Source organism: Schistocerca piceifrons, chromosome 8 (genome assembly GCF_021461385.2).
Source record: "Schistocerca piceifrons isolate TAMUIC-IGC-003096 chromosome 8, iqSchPice1.1, whole genome shotgun sequence".
Lineage (NCBI taxonomy): Eukaryota > Metazoa > Arthropoda > Insecta > Orthoptera > Acrididae > Schistocerca > Schistocerca piceifrons.
In genome coordinates, this window is record NC_060145.1 from 336,948,433 (window position 1) to 336,962,570 (window position 14,138).

Sequence of the window (14,138 nt, forward strand, 5' to 3'; positions counted from 1 at the left end):
ATAGCTTTTATCACTGTAAACTGAACCGAGGTGTTACAGGGGGTCCGGACACTTTTGATCACATAGTATATGTATATATATTAAGGATATAAATACACAATGAACTACCTCAGAATGATGCGCAGTTCTAATTAAGTGCGACACAAACAATCAAAAAACAGAGAGAATGATGGATGATTTATGGTGGAGAGCGCTAAACAGCAAGGTCATTAGCGAACAGAGAGAAGTCATTGGCTCCTTGGTTGTCTTTCGCACGTTCATTTATGTTTGTTACCCTACCAGCACAATGAATAGTACCGGTAATCATACGATTTGCTATGTCGTTTATGTACTGTTCCAAAACTACCGAGCCATCTCTAGTTTATAAGAATGATATAGCATTGGACTGTTATGAGTAGGAAGTGCCCCACCACCTTGCACACTACTTAAACTAAGTTATGCTATGAACAGCACACACACCCATGCCCGAGGGAGGACTCTAACCTCCGGCGGGAGCGGCCGCGCAATCCGTGACATGACGCCTCTAACCGCACGGCCCCTCCGCGCGGCTATGAACAGTTGCTCGATCGTGTTGAAAGATGTTGTCACCGTCCCCGAATTGCTCTTCAACAGTGGGTAGCAAGAAGGTGCTTAGAACATTAGTGTAGGCCTGTGCTGTGATAGTGCCACGCAAAACAACAAGGGGTGAAAGCCCCCTTCATGAAAAAGACGGCCACGCCATAGCACCACCGCCTCCGATTTTTACTCTTGGCAATACACACACTGGCAGATGACGTTCACTGGGTATTCGCCATACCCACACCCTGCCATCGGATCGCTAAATTGTCTACCGTGATTCGTCACTCCACAGAACGTTTTTCCACTGTTCAATCGTCCTTATACCAAGCGAGGCTTCGTTTGGCATTTACCGGAGTGATGTGTGGGTTATGAGCAGCCACTCGACCACGAAATCCAAGTTTTCTCATCTCCTGCCTAACTGTCATGGTACTTGCAGTGGATCCTCATGCAGTTTGGAATTCCTGTTTTATGGTCTGGATAGATGTCTGCCTATTACACATTACGACCCTCTTCAACTGTTGGCGGTGTTTGTCAGTCAACAGACGAGGTCGGCCTGTACGCTGTTGTGCTGTACGTGCTCCTTCACGTTTCCGCCTCACTATTACATCGGAAACATTTGACCTTGGGACGTTTAGGAGTGTGGAAATCTCGCTTGCAGACGTATGACACAAGTGACACCCAATCACCTGACCATGTTCGAAGTCCGTCAGTTCCACGGAGCGCCCCATTCTGCTCTCTCATGATGTCTAATGACTACTGAGGTCGCTGATATGGAGTACCTGGCAATAGTTGGCAGCACAATGCACCTTATATAAAAAACGTATGTCTTTGGGGGTGTCCGGACACTTTTGATCACATAGTATATGTACCGGGTGATCAAAAAGTCAGTATAAATTTGAAAGCTTAATAAACCACGGACTAATGTAGATAGAGAGGTAAAAATTGACACACATGCTTGGAATGACATGGGGTTTTATTAGAACCAAAAAAACACCCCATATTGCTAGACGCGTGAAAGATCTGTTGCGTTTGGTGATGATCGTGTGCTCAGCAGCCACTTTCGTCATGCTTGTCCTCCCAGGTCCCCATCCCTCAGTCCGTGCGATTATTGCCTTTGAGGTTACCTGAAGTCGCGAGTGTATCGTGATCGACCGACATCTCTAGGGATGCTGAAAGACAACATCCGACGTCAATGCCTCACCATAACTCCGGACATGCTTTACAGTGCTGTTCACAACATTATTCCTCGACTACAGCCATTGTTGAGGAATAATGGTGGACATAATGAGCATTTCCTGTAAAGAACATCATCTTTGCTTTGTCTTACTTTGTTATGCTAATTATTGCTATTCTGACCGGATGAAGCGCCATCTGTCGGACATTTTTTGAACGTTTGAATTTTTTTGGTTCTAATAAAACCCAATGTCATTCCAAGCATGTGTGTCAAGTTGTATCTCTCAATCTCCATTATTCCGTGATTTATTCAGTTTTCCAATTTATACTGACTTTTTGACCACCCGGTATATTAAGGATATAGATACACAATGAACTACCTCAGAATGATGCGCAGTTCTAATTAAGTGCGACACAAACAAACAAAAAACAGAGAGAATGATGGATGATTTGAGGTGGACAACGCTAAACAGCAAGGTCATTAGCGAACAGAGAGAAGTCATTGGCTCCCTGGTTCTCTTCCCCACATTCATTTATGTTACTCTACCAGCATACTACCGGTAATATATACTATTACAAAACTACCGAACGTTCTCTAGTTTATAAAAAATGACATAGCCTTGGATAGTTATAAGGGGGAAGTGCCCCACCCCCTTCCCAACCTCCCTCCCCACTTTGCAGCTGAGATATTCCCATGTTGCGTGTCAGTTTTCTGCGCAGCGCTGCGCCGCCCTCACAGAGAGCAGAAGGCTGACGGTGGCGTGTCTGTGTGTTGTTGCAGCGGCTGGAGCAGGACCGGCACGAGCTGCGGCGCCAGCTGGCGGCGGCGCGGTCGGAGGCGGAGTCCAGGCTGCTGGAGCTGCAGGCCGACCTGCAGGCGGCGACTCGCCAGCTGGCGGAGCGCGAGGCCGAGCTGCGACGCACCGACCGCGAGAAGGCGGCGCTCGTCGCGGAGCTCACCGAGCAGAACCTGCGCCTCGCCGCCAGGCTCAAGGAGGTAGCGTGCACACCCACCACCCTCGCTCCTGTCGCCCCCCCCTCCCCCCCCCCCCCCCCGGCTGCGGCTGAAAGACATGCACCACGCCCTTGAGCCTTACGGCATTATTGTACGCCTACTTAGCTTCCTTCTCCTTTTTTTTTTCTTTCTTTCTTTTTCCCGTACCATTTAGACTTCCTAGGCACCAACTGACAATCTCAGTTCCTACCCACTCCCTAATCTCCTCCAACTTATTTCGTCTTTTTACCAGGTCTCTTTTTATCTTTCGTCAGACCACCTCCCACCAGTTCTGTCTTGGAACCCTTCAGCACTTTGTAATCCAGTGGAAGGCATTTACCTGCATAGAGGCACTCTGGTATCACTACCGTGTTATAACGCATTACCTTGACACTTTTTATCTTTCTACAGTAAATATACACTACTGGCCATTAAAAATGCTACACCACGAAGATGACGTGCTACAGACGCGAAATTTAACCGACAGGAAGAAGATGCTGTCATATGCAAATGGTTAGCTTTTCAGAGCATTAACCTATTTCTGATGCACAAAGATCAGTTGACCGGCGTTGCCTAGGAAACGTTGTTGTGATGCCTCGTGTATGGAAGAGAAATGCGTACCATCACGTTTCCCACTTCGATAAAAGTCGGATTGTAGCCTATCGCGATTGCGGTTTATAGTAATGCGACACTGCTGCTCGCGTTGGTCGAGATCCAATGACTGTTAGTAGAATATGGAATCGGTGGGTTCAGGAGGGCAACACGGAACGCCGTGCTGGATCCCAACGGCCTCGTATCACTGGCAGTCGAGATGACAGGCATCTTATCCGCATGGCTGTAACGGATCGTGCAGCCACGTCTCGATCCCTGAGTCAACAGATGGGGACGTTTGCAAGACGACAACCATCTGCACGAACAGTTCGACGACGTTTGCAGCAGCATGGACTATCAGCTCGGAGACCGTGGCTGCGGTTACCGTTGACGCTGCATCACAGACAGGAGCGCCTGCGATGATGTACTCGACGACGAACCTGGGTACACGAATGACAAAACGTCATTTTTTCGGATGAATCCAGGTTCTGTTTACAGCATCATCATGGTCGCATCCGTGTTTGGCGACATCGCGGTGAACGCACATTGGAAGCGTGTATTCGTCATTGCCATACTGGCGTATCTCCCGCCGTGGTGGCATGGGGTGCCATTGGTTACACGTCTCGGTCACCTCTTGTTCACATTGACGGCACTTTGTTCCAGTGAACGTTACATTTCAGATGTGTTACGACCCGTGGCTCTACCCTTCATTCGATCCCTGCGAAACCCTATATTTCAGTAGGATAATGCACGACCGTATGTTCCACGTCCTGTACACACCTTTCCGGATACACAAAATGTTCGACTGCTGCCCTGGCCAGCACATTCTACATATCTCTCACCAATTGAAAACGTCTGGTCAATGGTGGCCGAGCAACTGGCTCGTCACAATCAACTGTGGTATCATGTTGAAGCTGCATGGGCAGCTGTACCTGTACACGCCATCGAAGCTCTGTTTGACTCAATGCCCAAGCGTATCAAGGCCGTTGTTACGGCCAGAGGTGGTTGTTCTGGGTACTGATTTCTCAGGATCTGTGCACCCAAATTGCGTGAAAATGTAATCACATGTCAGTTCTAGTACAATATATTTGTCCAAGAATACCCGTTTATCATCTGCATTTCTTCTTGTGTAGCAATTTTAATGGCCAGTAGTGTACTATGATATTACATGTATATCTTCTTCATTATTATTGTTCAAGTACTTCATTTCCCAGCGACCTTATCCTGTAGCTTAACACAGACTTGCAGGACAAGGCTGTAAACGAGTGCCGGATCGAATCTGCACAGAAGTTAAGCGAACTTAAGTGGCGAACATTGGCCCCGAGCCATTGCAGTACTTCTTCCTCTCCTCTGCTGCAATCTTAAAATCTTTCACTGAAGATACTTTTGCTTCCCAGATCTGAGTTTAGTCTCTAACTTCTCAAAAAGTTTTGCAGAAGTGCAGGTGATGTGAGGAAGATCACCCAATGCCCAGCATGGTAGCCAGTCAGTTTCTAGAGCTGATGCCAATTATTCCGAGTGAATTATCCCACGCAGGAGCCCAAACCAACCAGACCCAACCTCAGAAAATATGCCACATTCAGAACAAAGCTTAAAAGAATTAGAGACAAACGGCGCCCTTCGGTTAACTAATTGCTGTAGCGACGGAAAGAGCTCCCGATCATTAAATAAAAATAACTTTATCAGAACATGAAATCAGCTGAACGTCTACAGCATGATAAACGCTAGGTAAAAAAATACTTAATTTACTTTAGCGATCAAGTTCCATCGTCCGCGATGATGCACTGGTTAACAAAACAGATCTGCAGTCATCTAACGGTGTTTCACATCCCCGACCAGGCATCCAGATCTGTTTTCTGCGGTTTCCCTTAATTGATTACGGTAAATGCCGGATGGTTCTTTTCCATCCCAGCTTGTGCCCCTTCTTCTATGACCTTAAACAGAATTTGACATAAAATTAGAGAAAAGCGATCATATGATGTACATAATTTTTTAATTTAATTGTCTTGATCGCAGGTTTTTGAACAGAATAACCATCATCAGAATCTCTCCTGCTGCACTGCAATAAATCGTTAGTATGTAACAATAGTACCAATCAAAACTCGTCTTCAGAATATCTGCACGAAGGTTGCAAAAGTCATGAGGAACACAGCTTTTTATTTTTAATAATTACGAAATAATAAAAGTGACTACAACTAAGAAAAGCATAAATTAAAATATCATGCCAAAGGGAGTAGGGAGCTTTATACACATGGAATAGTGTCATGTACAGGAACCATCAGAGTATAACTGAGAAACTATGACGTTACAATGTAACAAACATGACCACCAGGTGGCGTGAATAGTGGCGCAAGGTATTGCTAAACGCTTTCGACAAGCCAAACACAGATGTAAAATTACTCAAAAACGAAGCATATCAAATAGGACGTTATACAAATGGCTCTAAGCACTATGGGACTTAACATCTGAAGTTATCAGTCCCCTAGAACTTAGAACTACTTAAACCCAACTAATCTAAGACCTGTTGATGAAGGTTTCTCGGGTCTCCAGCCGGATGGTAGCGTTGATATCTCGAAACGTCGCGGGCCATCAACGCTACCACCCGGCTGGAGACCCGAGAAACCTTCATCAACGGTTTACGCCGGGAAAGCCTACAGTCACATATAACCTAAGGTCATCACACACATCCATGCCCGAGGCAGGATTCGAATCTGCGACCGTAGCAGTCGTGCGATTCCGGACTGAAGCGCCTAGAACCGCTTGGCCACCACGGCCTGCGGTAGCAAAGACTATAAAGTAAATTGTAACAATAGAGCAAAAAGAAAACAAAGACAACAAAAATAAAAACGAAATCTAAGACAAAGGATGAGGGCGTGGGAGAAAACAGATGAAAGTTACGTGCGACAGGAGTCATGTTTCGTATTACTGAAAAAGAAGCAAATACATAACATTACGTTTTACAAAAGACTGAATCTTATTAAGCTGCACTGTTAAATTAAAGTTCGTACGGCTAAAATTAAGAATGGGAAGAGGAAGGGAAAGGAGGCACCTACTGACAACCTTTGTTTATTACATACACTCACAAACAGTGAATAACACAATATAGTATGTAATAAAAAATACAATTTTAATAATAGATAACAGTGACAAAAAGCACAAGGAAATGCGTGTGCAACTACATTGCGAAATTTGAAAAAAAAACAGTTTTATAAACAATTATATAATGCCAAAATATGAATGAAGACGAATTATTGTCAAAGTGCTAGTTGAAATATACCATTGCAAAATGAATTTGCATTTTAAAATATGATAATAAAGTGTAGTGCACACTTGATTTACACAGGCTGTATATATAATCCGTGAATGCTAGGTATATCAGTATCGATTAAAGGGAAGAAAAGGAGGCGTGGAGGTGAATAAATGAAGTTTATGCGTATAAAATGGTCGCATGTCTCTTATGTAACTGTGTCACACCTCGAATTCAGATCATTGTTACATAGTTATGACTTGTTGCAGTACAGCAGAATGAGAGATTCTGAAGATGGCTATTGTATACCAAAAATCGGCAATTCTGTTCTAAAAAAACTCTGTGATCAAGACACTTAAATAAAAAAAAATACGTTTTGGCCTTGTCGTCAGTTGGACGTTAAAACCTACTATCCCTCTCTCCAGGTAATGTTTTATATCTATTAGCCATTTATTTTCTTCATCATGAATGGAAAAGACAGAGATGTTGATTGTTACTGGCCTGCGGTTCCGTAGAGCGATCACCTTGACCCTTTGATCATATATCTCACGCTGCGGTTTGATAAATTAATCCAGGATGATGATGGAAAACAAAACATTCCTCTTATTCATCATAATTGCTATTTCTACATGTCCTGTCCCCCGTCGTTCATCGAATTTATTTTCTCTCATCTTGAGGCATTCTTCTCTCAGTATTCTGCCTTGTCTGTCATCAATCCTCTTATTTCTCATCTTATCTTTCTCATTCTTCCATAAATCCACTTTACTCACTATCTCGTTGCTTTCTTCCATCTTTTTCGTTTTTTGCAATATCAACATTTCTTACTACAAACACCTTCCCTGTCCTCTCTCAGAACTATCTGCTGTACACTTCTCGATGGCCACTTCTTTCTACTGGAGTTCGTATTTCGTCACTGTCACCTTTTTGCAAGCTTTTGTTTCAACTCTCTATATCCTTCTTCCAAGACATACTCATCCTTTGCGTACCTTCTAGGTTTTATTTGTTTACGACTCTTTCACACAACCTGCCTTTCCATGAAAGGGGTGGGGGGAAGGGACACCTCAAATTGGACTACAAAAATCATCTAATCTACAGCGCATGCGGACCACGCGAGGTTTGAGTATCCTTTCGTTCTCTTATGACACCGGCCTTCGTTAACGTAAGTTTGTTAACCTTACCTGTGTGGGTAATAAACAGAAAAGACTTCTCGGACAAGTTATGCAAAAAGTAATTACGTTTCCATTTCGATCAAAAATTAATACTTAAAAGAACAGTTGTCTAACCTGGCCGCGAAAAAAAAAATCTTAGTTTCACGTTTTTTAGAATTCACAAAATTGCGAGTTAAAATTTACACAAACGTCAGTTTTACAATTTGTAAGTGCACGACGAATCCGGTGGCGTAAAAGGGCGGGAGGGTATTAAAAATTTCGCGCGGCGCGCATGTGCTGTAACTAAGGTGACCTTTTGTAGGACAGTTTGAGGTTTACCCTGGCTGGATGGACCACAAGTGTCTTTTATCAAATTTTTCGTCTGGATGTTCCCTGTAGTACCGTGGTATGTCGTAAACAGTTGTTTACACCCCGAAGGCAGACAAATAAATCGTACAGACACAGTGAATATTCAGTTAGAAACGTAAATTACTATGCACTGGTAATTGCAATAAGCAGTTAATGTCACCTTCATAAAATCCGCAATAACGTGCTTCCAAAATTATTATAAACTCCAAATTCCTTGTCTGTCTATTTCCGTATGAGTCTTTCTGTTAACTGAGTTGTGTAACTGTGTTGGTGCAGTCTGCGAGGACGGAGGAGCAGCTGACGTCACAGCTACAGGGCCTGCGAGACCAGTGCAACCTGAAGAAGTCCAGCCTCCAGGACCACGTCAGCAGCCTGGAGGTCCTCAGGGATGAGGTAAGCCTTCCTCAGAGACTACTTACTACATCACAGATGAAAAACATTCGCTAAAGTTCACTGGACAGAATGCCACTCTCGTGGCATCTCAAAACTAACAACAGGCTTAACAGGCGCCTTTCTATGTAGTAGAGCGCAGAATCAGAAGTCACAGAAGGAATAATAGCTTCTATCAGATGATTATGACCATCACATTCACAACAATCATAAATTACGTATTATTTGACGAAATGCTAAACATCGCTCGAAACAATGTATTTTAACACACATAATACTTACAGAAGTTGCTGTATTTTCGTACATTCTTCTCTTATTCAGCATTAAAGTGTACATATGTAGTTTCAATGAGGTGACTGAAACACGGAAGAGTGGGAGTGTAGACACACTCGATAAAGGCAATGTGGACACACGTAGTCCTTTTCGTTGTACTATGCGTGGTTATAATTAAACTGATGAAGTTTCGAGTGCTGCGGTGCGGGCTGTATACGTCGCAGAACACTGAAACATCATTAATTGTTCATTAATCGGTGCGCTCGCAAAGTATGATGAAAAATAATAGTTCCACTATTTGCCACCAGGTGAAAATATGGCGCTGTTAGTAGTTAGAATGTGTGTGTGTGTGTGTGTGTGTGTGTGTGTGTGTGTGTGTGTGTGCAGGAAAAGGGGAGAACGATCAAACACATGATATCGGTGGTTCTGGCACCTTCACGAGAAGGTTTCTGTTGGATCGCTTCATTCAACTTCTGGGTTGTGTCGCTTTCAGAGAAGGCTATTCAAAATTGGCATGCTGAATTTCGTCATGTTCGTTCTTTCAGCTGTGACGAATTTCGTGAAGTTGTACCAAAATCAGCTTTTCTTCCGAAGAACTACGATACTATGTGCCACAAGGTCAACATGAGATTTACTGTGACGTATGTACAATATGAATGAAGCTCAGGCTCGTAAGAAGCTGATGTAAGAAAATGCTCAAAAAATTCGACCGTCGAAGTGCAACATCGTAACAGAATACGAAACATGTACATATTCACACGAGCCAAAAAGTAAGCTAACAGCCAGCTTTTTCGGTATTTGGAGATGAACCGAAACCAATGAAACTGGTTCGCCCACGAAACATTCTCAAGGAAAGTGATTGCTTCTTCATTTTATTACATTAGACACGTGGTGACCATTCCTTTAAAGTAGATTCAGTCACGTCATGCAAAACTAGACGTGTGAATGATGTGTTGCATGCGTACGATGTTAGGCTTTGCTCGGTCCTTCTTGGGACCACTCAGTACAGTGTGCCGTTCCTTTAGCAGTGGGCAGCCAGCGACAGAACTCCGCTCACAAGCGAGAGCAATGCAGAAGTCTTGGCCTTCATTGCTTAAAAGGATCGAAGTACAGTTAGGTCTGAATGCTAATGTTTGTTACAAGTCATTGGTGAAATCAGGGGAAAAGTTGAAAACGTCATATCATTCATCATCACGGCAGTCCAAGCTGTCAGAGGCTCTGTCAAACAGTCGGTTATTTGACGGAGAAAAACTTCGAATTGATGCTTAGTCACCCATATTAACATAATGTATCGACTAATGACTTCGATTTTTTCCTCTTATGTCACGCAAATAATAAGTGGGCAAAGATTTTCATCCGTCCCAAGAGCCTGTTAAAGTCTTCTAAAACCATGTCTTCGACATACCAATATGAGTGGAAATTAATGTTTCCAGAATTGGCCGAATGCATGCGGAAGCATCTAAATTGTAAAGACAAATATTTTTAGAGACAATAAAACGGTTTGCACTGCAAACAAGAACAGCTTTGCCACTTTTTTTCTTTTTCTTACAGATGATGTACAAACTGATACATAAAAAAAAATCTTTAAGATGGTCATAAATCATTAGGCTTGCCCTCTAGTTTCAGTCTCTGGAAACTAGAGAAATAAATGAACTATTTTTACATTAAAAATTTGCAAACAGCGATGGCTAAGTTACTTCAAAAAAGGTCAACTTTGCAAACTGTGTTAAAACAATCAACGCCAGAGAAGAGATTATTTATATTTTGAATACTCTTTATTGGGAAATAAGTACCGGTCCTTTAGAATTCAGAAAAAATTCTGGAATGTTCGTCAGAAAAGGCAGATCTTTCCTATATTTCATTGTACGGGCGAATTGCACATTAAGTAAATCTTCATAAAGAGTGTTAGGGAAATAAAACTGTTTCCCTCCATCAGCCGGCTGGAGTGGCTGAGCAGTTCTAGGTGCTACAGTCTGGAACCGTGCGACCGCTACGGTCGCAGGTTCGAATCCAGCCTCGGGCATGGATGTGCGTAATGTCCTTAGGTTAGTTAGGTTTAAGTAGTTCTAAGTTCTAGGGGACTGATGACCTCAGCTGCTAAGTCCCATAGTGCTCAGAGCCATTAGAACCCTCCATCAGCTGTTCGAAGAGATGAGACCTAGAACTCACCTTCTACACAGAACTGACAAGGGCCGGTTTGAGGATCTCTTCTTCCTCATCATTATTCAATGCAGTCTGGCGCCCTGTTGTCTCTTAATGGTTCCAATCATAATAGTATACCTTTCAACTGCTTTTCCACTGCTCATTTTCTTACTAAACACTGCACAGACATACGTGCAGAGCAATATATCGTTACAATGGTACCCGAGAACTCTCAGCTTGGTCCTGATCCATCTTGAAATTTTAATATGTCAAATAGGAAGAGAAACGAGCTACCTGAGTTGAATTACGGAAGTACTGGAAAAAATTATAATATTCGTAGTTGGCAATATTGTCTTGTTTCTATTGAATATAATGGTGCAACGCTGCCGAATAATGTGAAACATAATATGGATACAAGTATCTAAAACGCAATTCTGAAAGGCAGTTGTATTCTCTACTAAGCAGAACAAGTAATTTTTTACTCAAATATGAATTAATAGGCAAGGCACTTACGTAGACAAAAAAGCCTCGAAGATAAAAAGAAAAAAAATACTGTAAACAGGTGACAACGCCGAAATCACGCAAAATCGCCGTTATAACGAGGGTAATCCCAAAAGTAAGGTCTCCTATTTTTTTTATAAGTACATAGACCTGTTTATTTCTACAGTGGTTTACATCAGTTTACAGCTTGAACATTTAGCCATGTTTCGACATAATCACCAATCCTGTCGATGCATTTTTGTAGATGCTGTTGCGGTTTTTGTATGCCCATGTCATACTAGCTCGCCGCCATGCTGTTCAGAAAGTTATGAACATCTTCTTTCACCTCGTCGTCGGAACTGAATCGCTTTCCTGCCAAATGTTCTTTTAACTTAGGGAACAGGTGATAGTCACTGGGCGCCATGTCAGGACTATAGGGTGGGTGGGTGATTGTTCCACTGAAACCGTTGAGGGAGAGCAACGGTTTGCCGAGCGATGTGTGGGCGAGCGTTGTCATGGAGAATGTTTACACGCTTGCTCAACATTCCTCTTCTCCGGTTCTGAATTGCCCGTTTGAGTTTTTCAGAGTATCACAGTACCTGTCAGCGTTAATTGTCGTCCCAGTGGGCACAAAGTCGACCAACAATACTCCTTTCTGATCCCAAAAACCGGTTGTCATGACTTTACCAGCAGACGGTGTTTGTTCGAATTTCCGCGGCTTTGGCGAAGAAGGATGCCGCCACTGCCGTTATTGTTACTTGGTATCAGGCGTAAAGTGGTATGGCCAGGTTTCGTCACCCGTGACAATTAAGACCAGAAAGTTGTCCTGTTCGCCTACAAGGCGGTGAAGAAATGCGCAGGGAGCATCAACTAGTTGCCGCATGTGGTCCTCAGTCAGCATACGCGGCACCCATCTTGCGCACACCTTCTGGAAGTTCAACGTTTCCGTTAAAATTCTGTGAGCGGTGCTTACGAACATTTTTGATATCCATGCACGACTCACCATACACTTCCGTCAATTGGCGATGGATTTCAATCGGCGCAGTGCCCTTTCCGTTAAAAAACCGAGTAACTACGCGCAATTCGCACATGGCGGTAACATACAACGGGGACTCCATTCTCAACGGCTGCCAAGCCAAGACAGCTCAGCGCGGCGTGCGCATGTTTACGCACAGTTCGTGAAGCACTCTTCATAACAGTGTGACCAACTGCCACACAAACAGAGTTCTGTACTCATAGAAGAATAGGACACCTTACTTTTGGGATTACCCTCGTAAATGTTAATTTTAATTGCCTCGTAAATGTATTTTACGTGCGATGCGAACAGTGGTGCCTCTGTTGGTTAGGTCAGGAACTTCACAGAGCGCTAAATACACTGGTGTGTAAAACTGAAGGAAGAAATTGACTTTTGCATGATGTGACACTGTGAAGTAACATAGCTCAATGGAACTTGGATCTTACATATTAGCAACTTGTAGTCAGAGGACAATTGAAACATACATGCAATGAGACGGAAATACTGACACTTTTGTCCAAAGACAATAATTATAATGAAGTCACTGAGATCCATGATGGTTCCATGGACTTATAAAGTCCGGGACATTGTTCTTAATGGAGTGTGTGATCACCATAGACAAAAATGCATGTTTTGCAATATGCTCCCATGTTGGTCACAAGGTTGTTACGGAGTTCTTACGGAAGGGCCTTCCATTGCTCCAGTGCCGCAGTTGACAACTGCTGGACGTTCGTTGATGCATGTAGAGGTTCTGCAATACGTCACCCCCAATGTATCTCTCACATGCTCCGTGGAATTTAAATTGGGGGAACGGGCAGACCAGTAAATACACCAAATATCCTCTCGTTCCAAGAGCTACTCCTCCACTGTTCAATGCAGCCATGCATTGTCATCCATGAAAACAAAATCAGGGCTGAATGCATCCCAGAAAAGACACACCTGGGGAAGGAGTACACTGTCGCAATAACATTGACCAGTGAATGTACAGTGTTCAAAGAATTGGAGGTCAGTACACTCGTGCAAAATTATGCTTCCCCACATGATAACACCTGTACGACCACAACAATCATGTTTGACAGTGTTACTGGGTGCACTGCTTGTTCCCACCTCTCACCATGTGAGAGAGAGTCCAAAATCACTAACCAGACTGAATCTGCTCTCATCTGAGAAGGGCCTGCAACCCCACTACTCGCTGGTCCAGTCTCTGTGCTCTTGGCACTCGCGCAAACGGTGTCACTGATACGCGAGTGTCAACGAAACATGATATACTGGTCGTCAGGCAAAGTGACCACCTCCATTCAGTTGCCGTGCAACTGTAGAGTGTGAAATAGCATCCAACGCAGTTCATTAAAATGTGACTGCAATTACACCTGCTGTTGAACGTGGGTCACTTCTTGCCTATTCCACAATGTTGCAGTCATCTGACCAAGGTCGACAACTTACTCTCCTTCGTGCGGCAGTATATGTGGTCTGGAATGCTTCCCACGCACGTGAAACAATGCTATGAACAATTACAGGGTTACACTCATCACACTTCATCCTTCTTCCAGTTTCCCAATAATTCTTCCCCAAGTGAAGTCATCCATATGTTGTCTTCATGCCGTATTGAAATGAAGATAACTGCCACAGTTCATCATAATGGCTCTCTGAGTGATACAAATTTTCTTTTTCCTTTCCTTCAGCTGCCTCCATGTTGCACTACAGTTACTCTTACGTCACACCGTGTGGTGTTCAATTTTCTGTGCATGACTGAAGACC

General features: G+C 43.5%; 1 protein-coding gene across 1 annotated transcript in view; it reads left to right on the plus strand.

Moving 5' to 3' along the window:
• Positions 1–14,138, plus strand: part of LOC124711453 (bicaudal D-related protein homolog) — a 545,080-nt gene that overhangs the window by 498,499 nt on the left and 32,443 nt on the right. The window contains exons 2-3 of the mRNA XM_047241539.1: positions 2,513–2,728; positions 8,357–8,473. Coding sequence (XP_047097495.1) covers positions 2,513–2,728; positions 8,357–8,473 — 333 coding nt within the window. The remainder of the gene's footprint in view (positions 1–2,512; positions 2,729–8,356; positions 8,474–14,138) is intronic.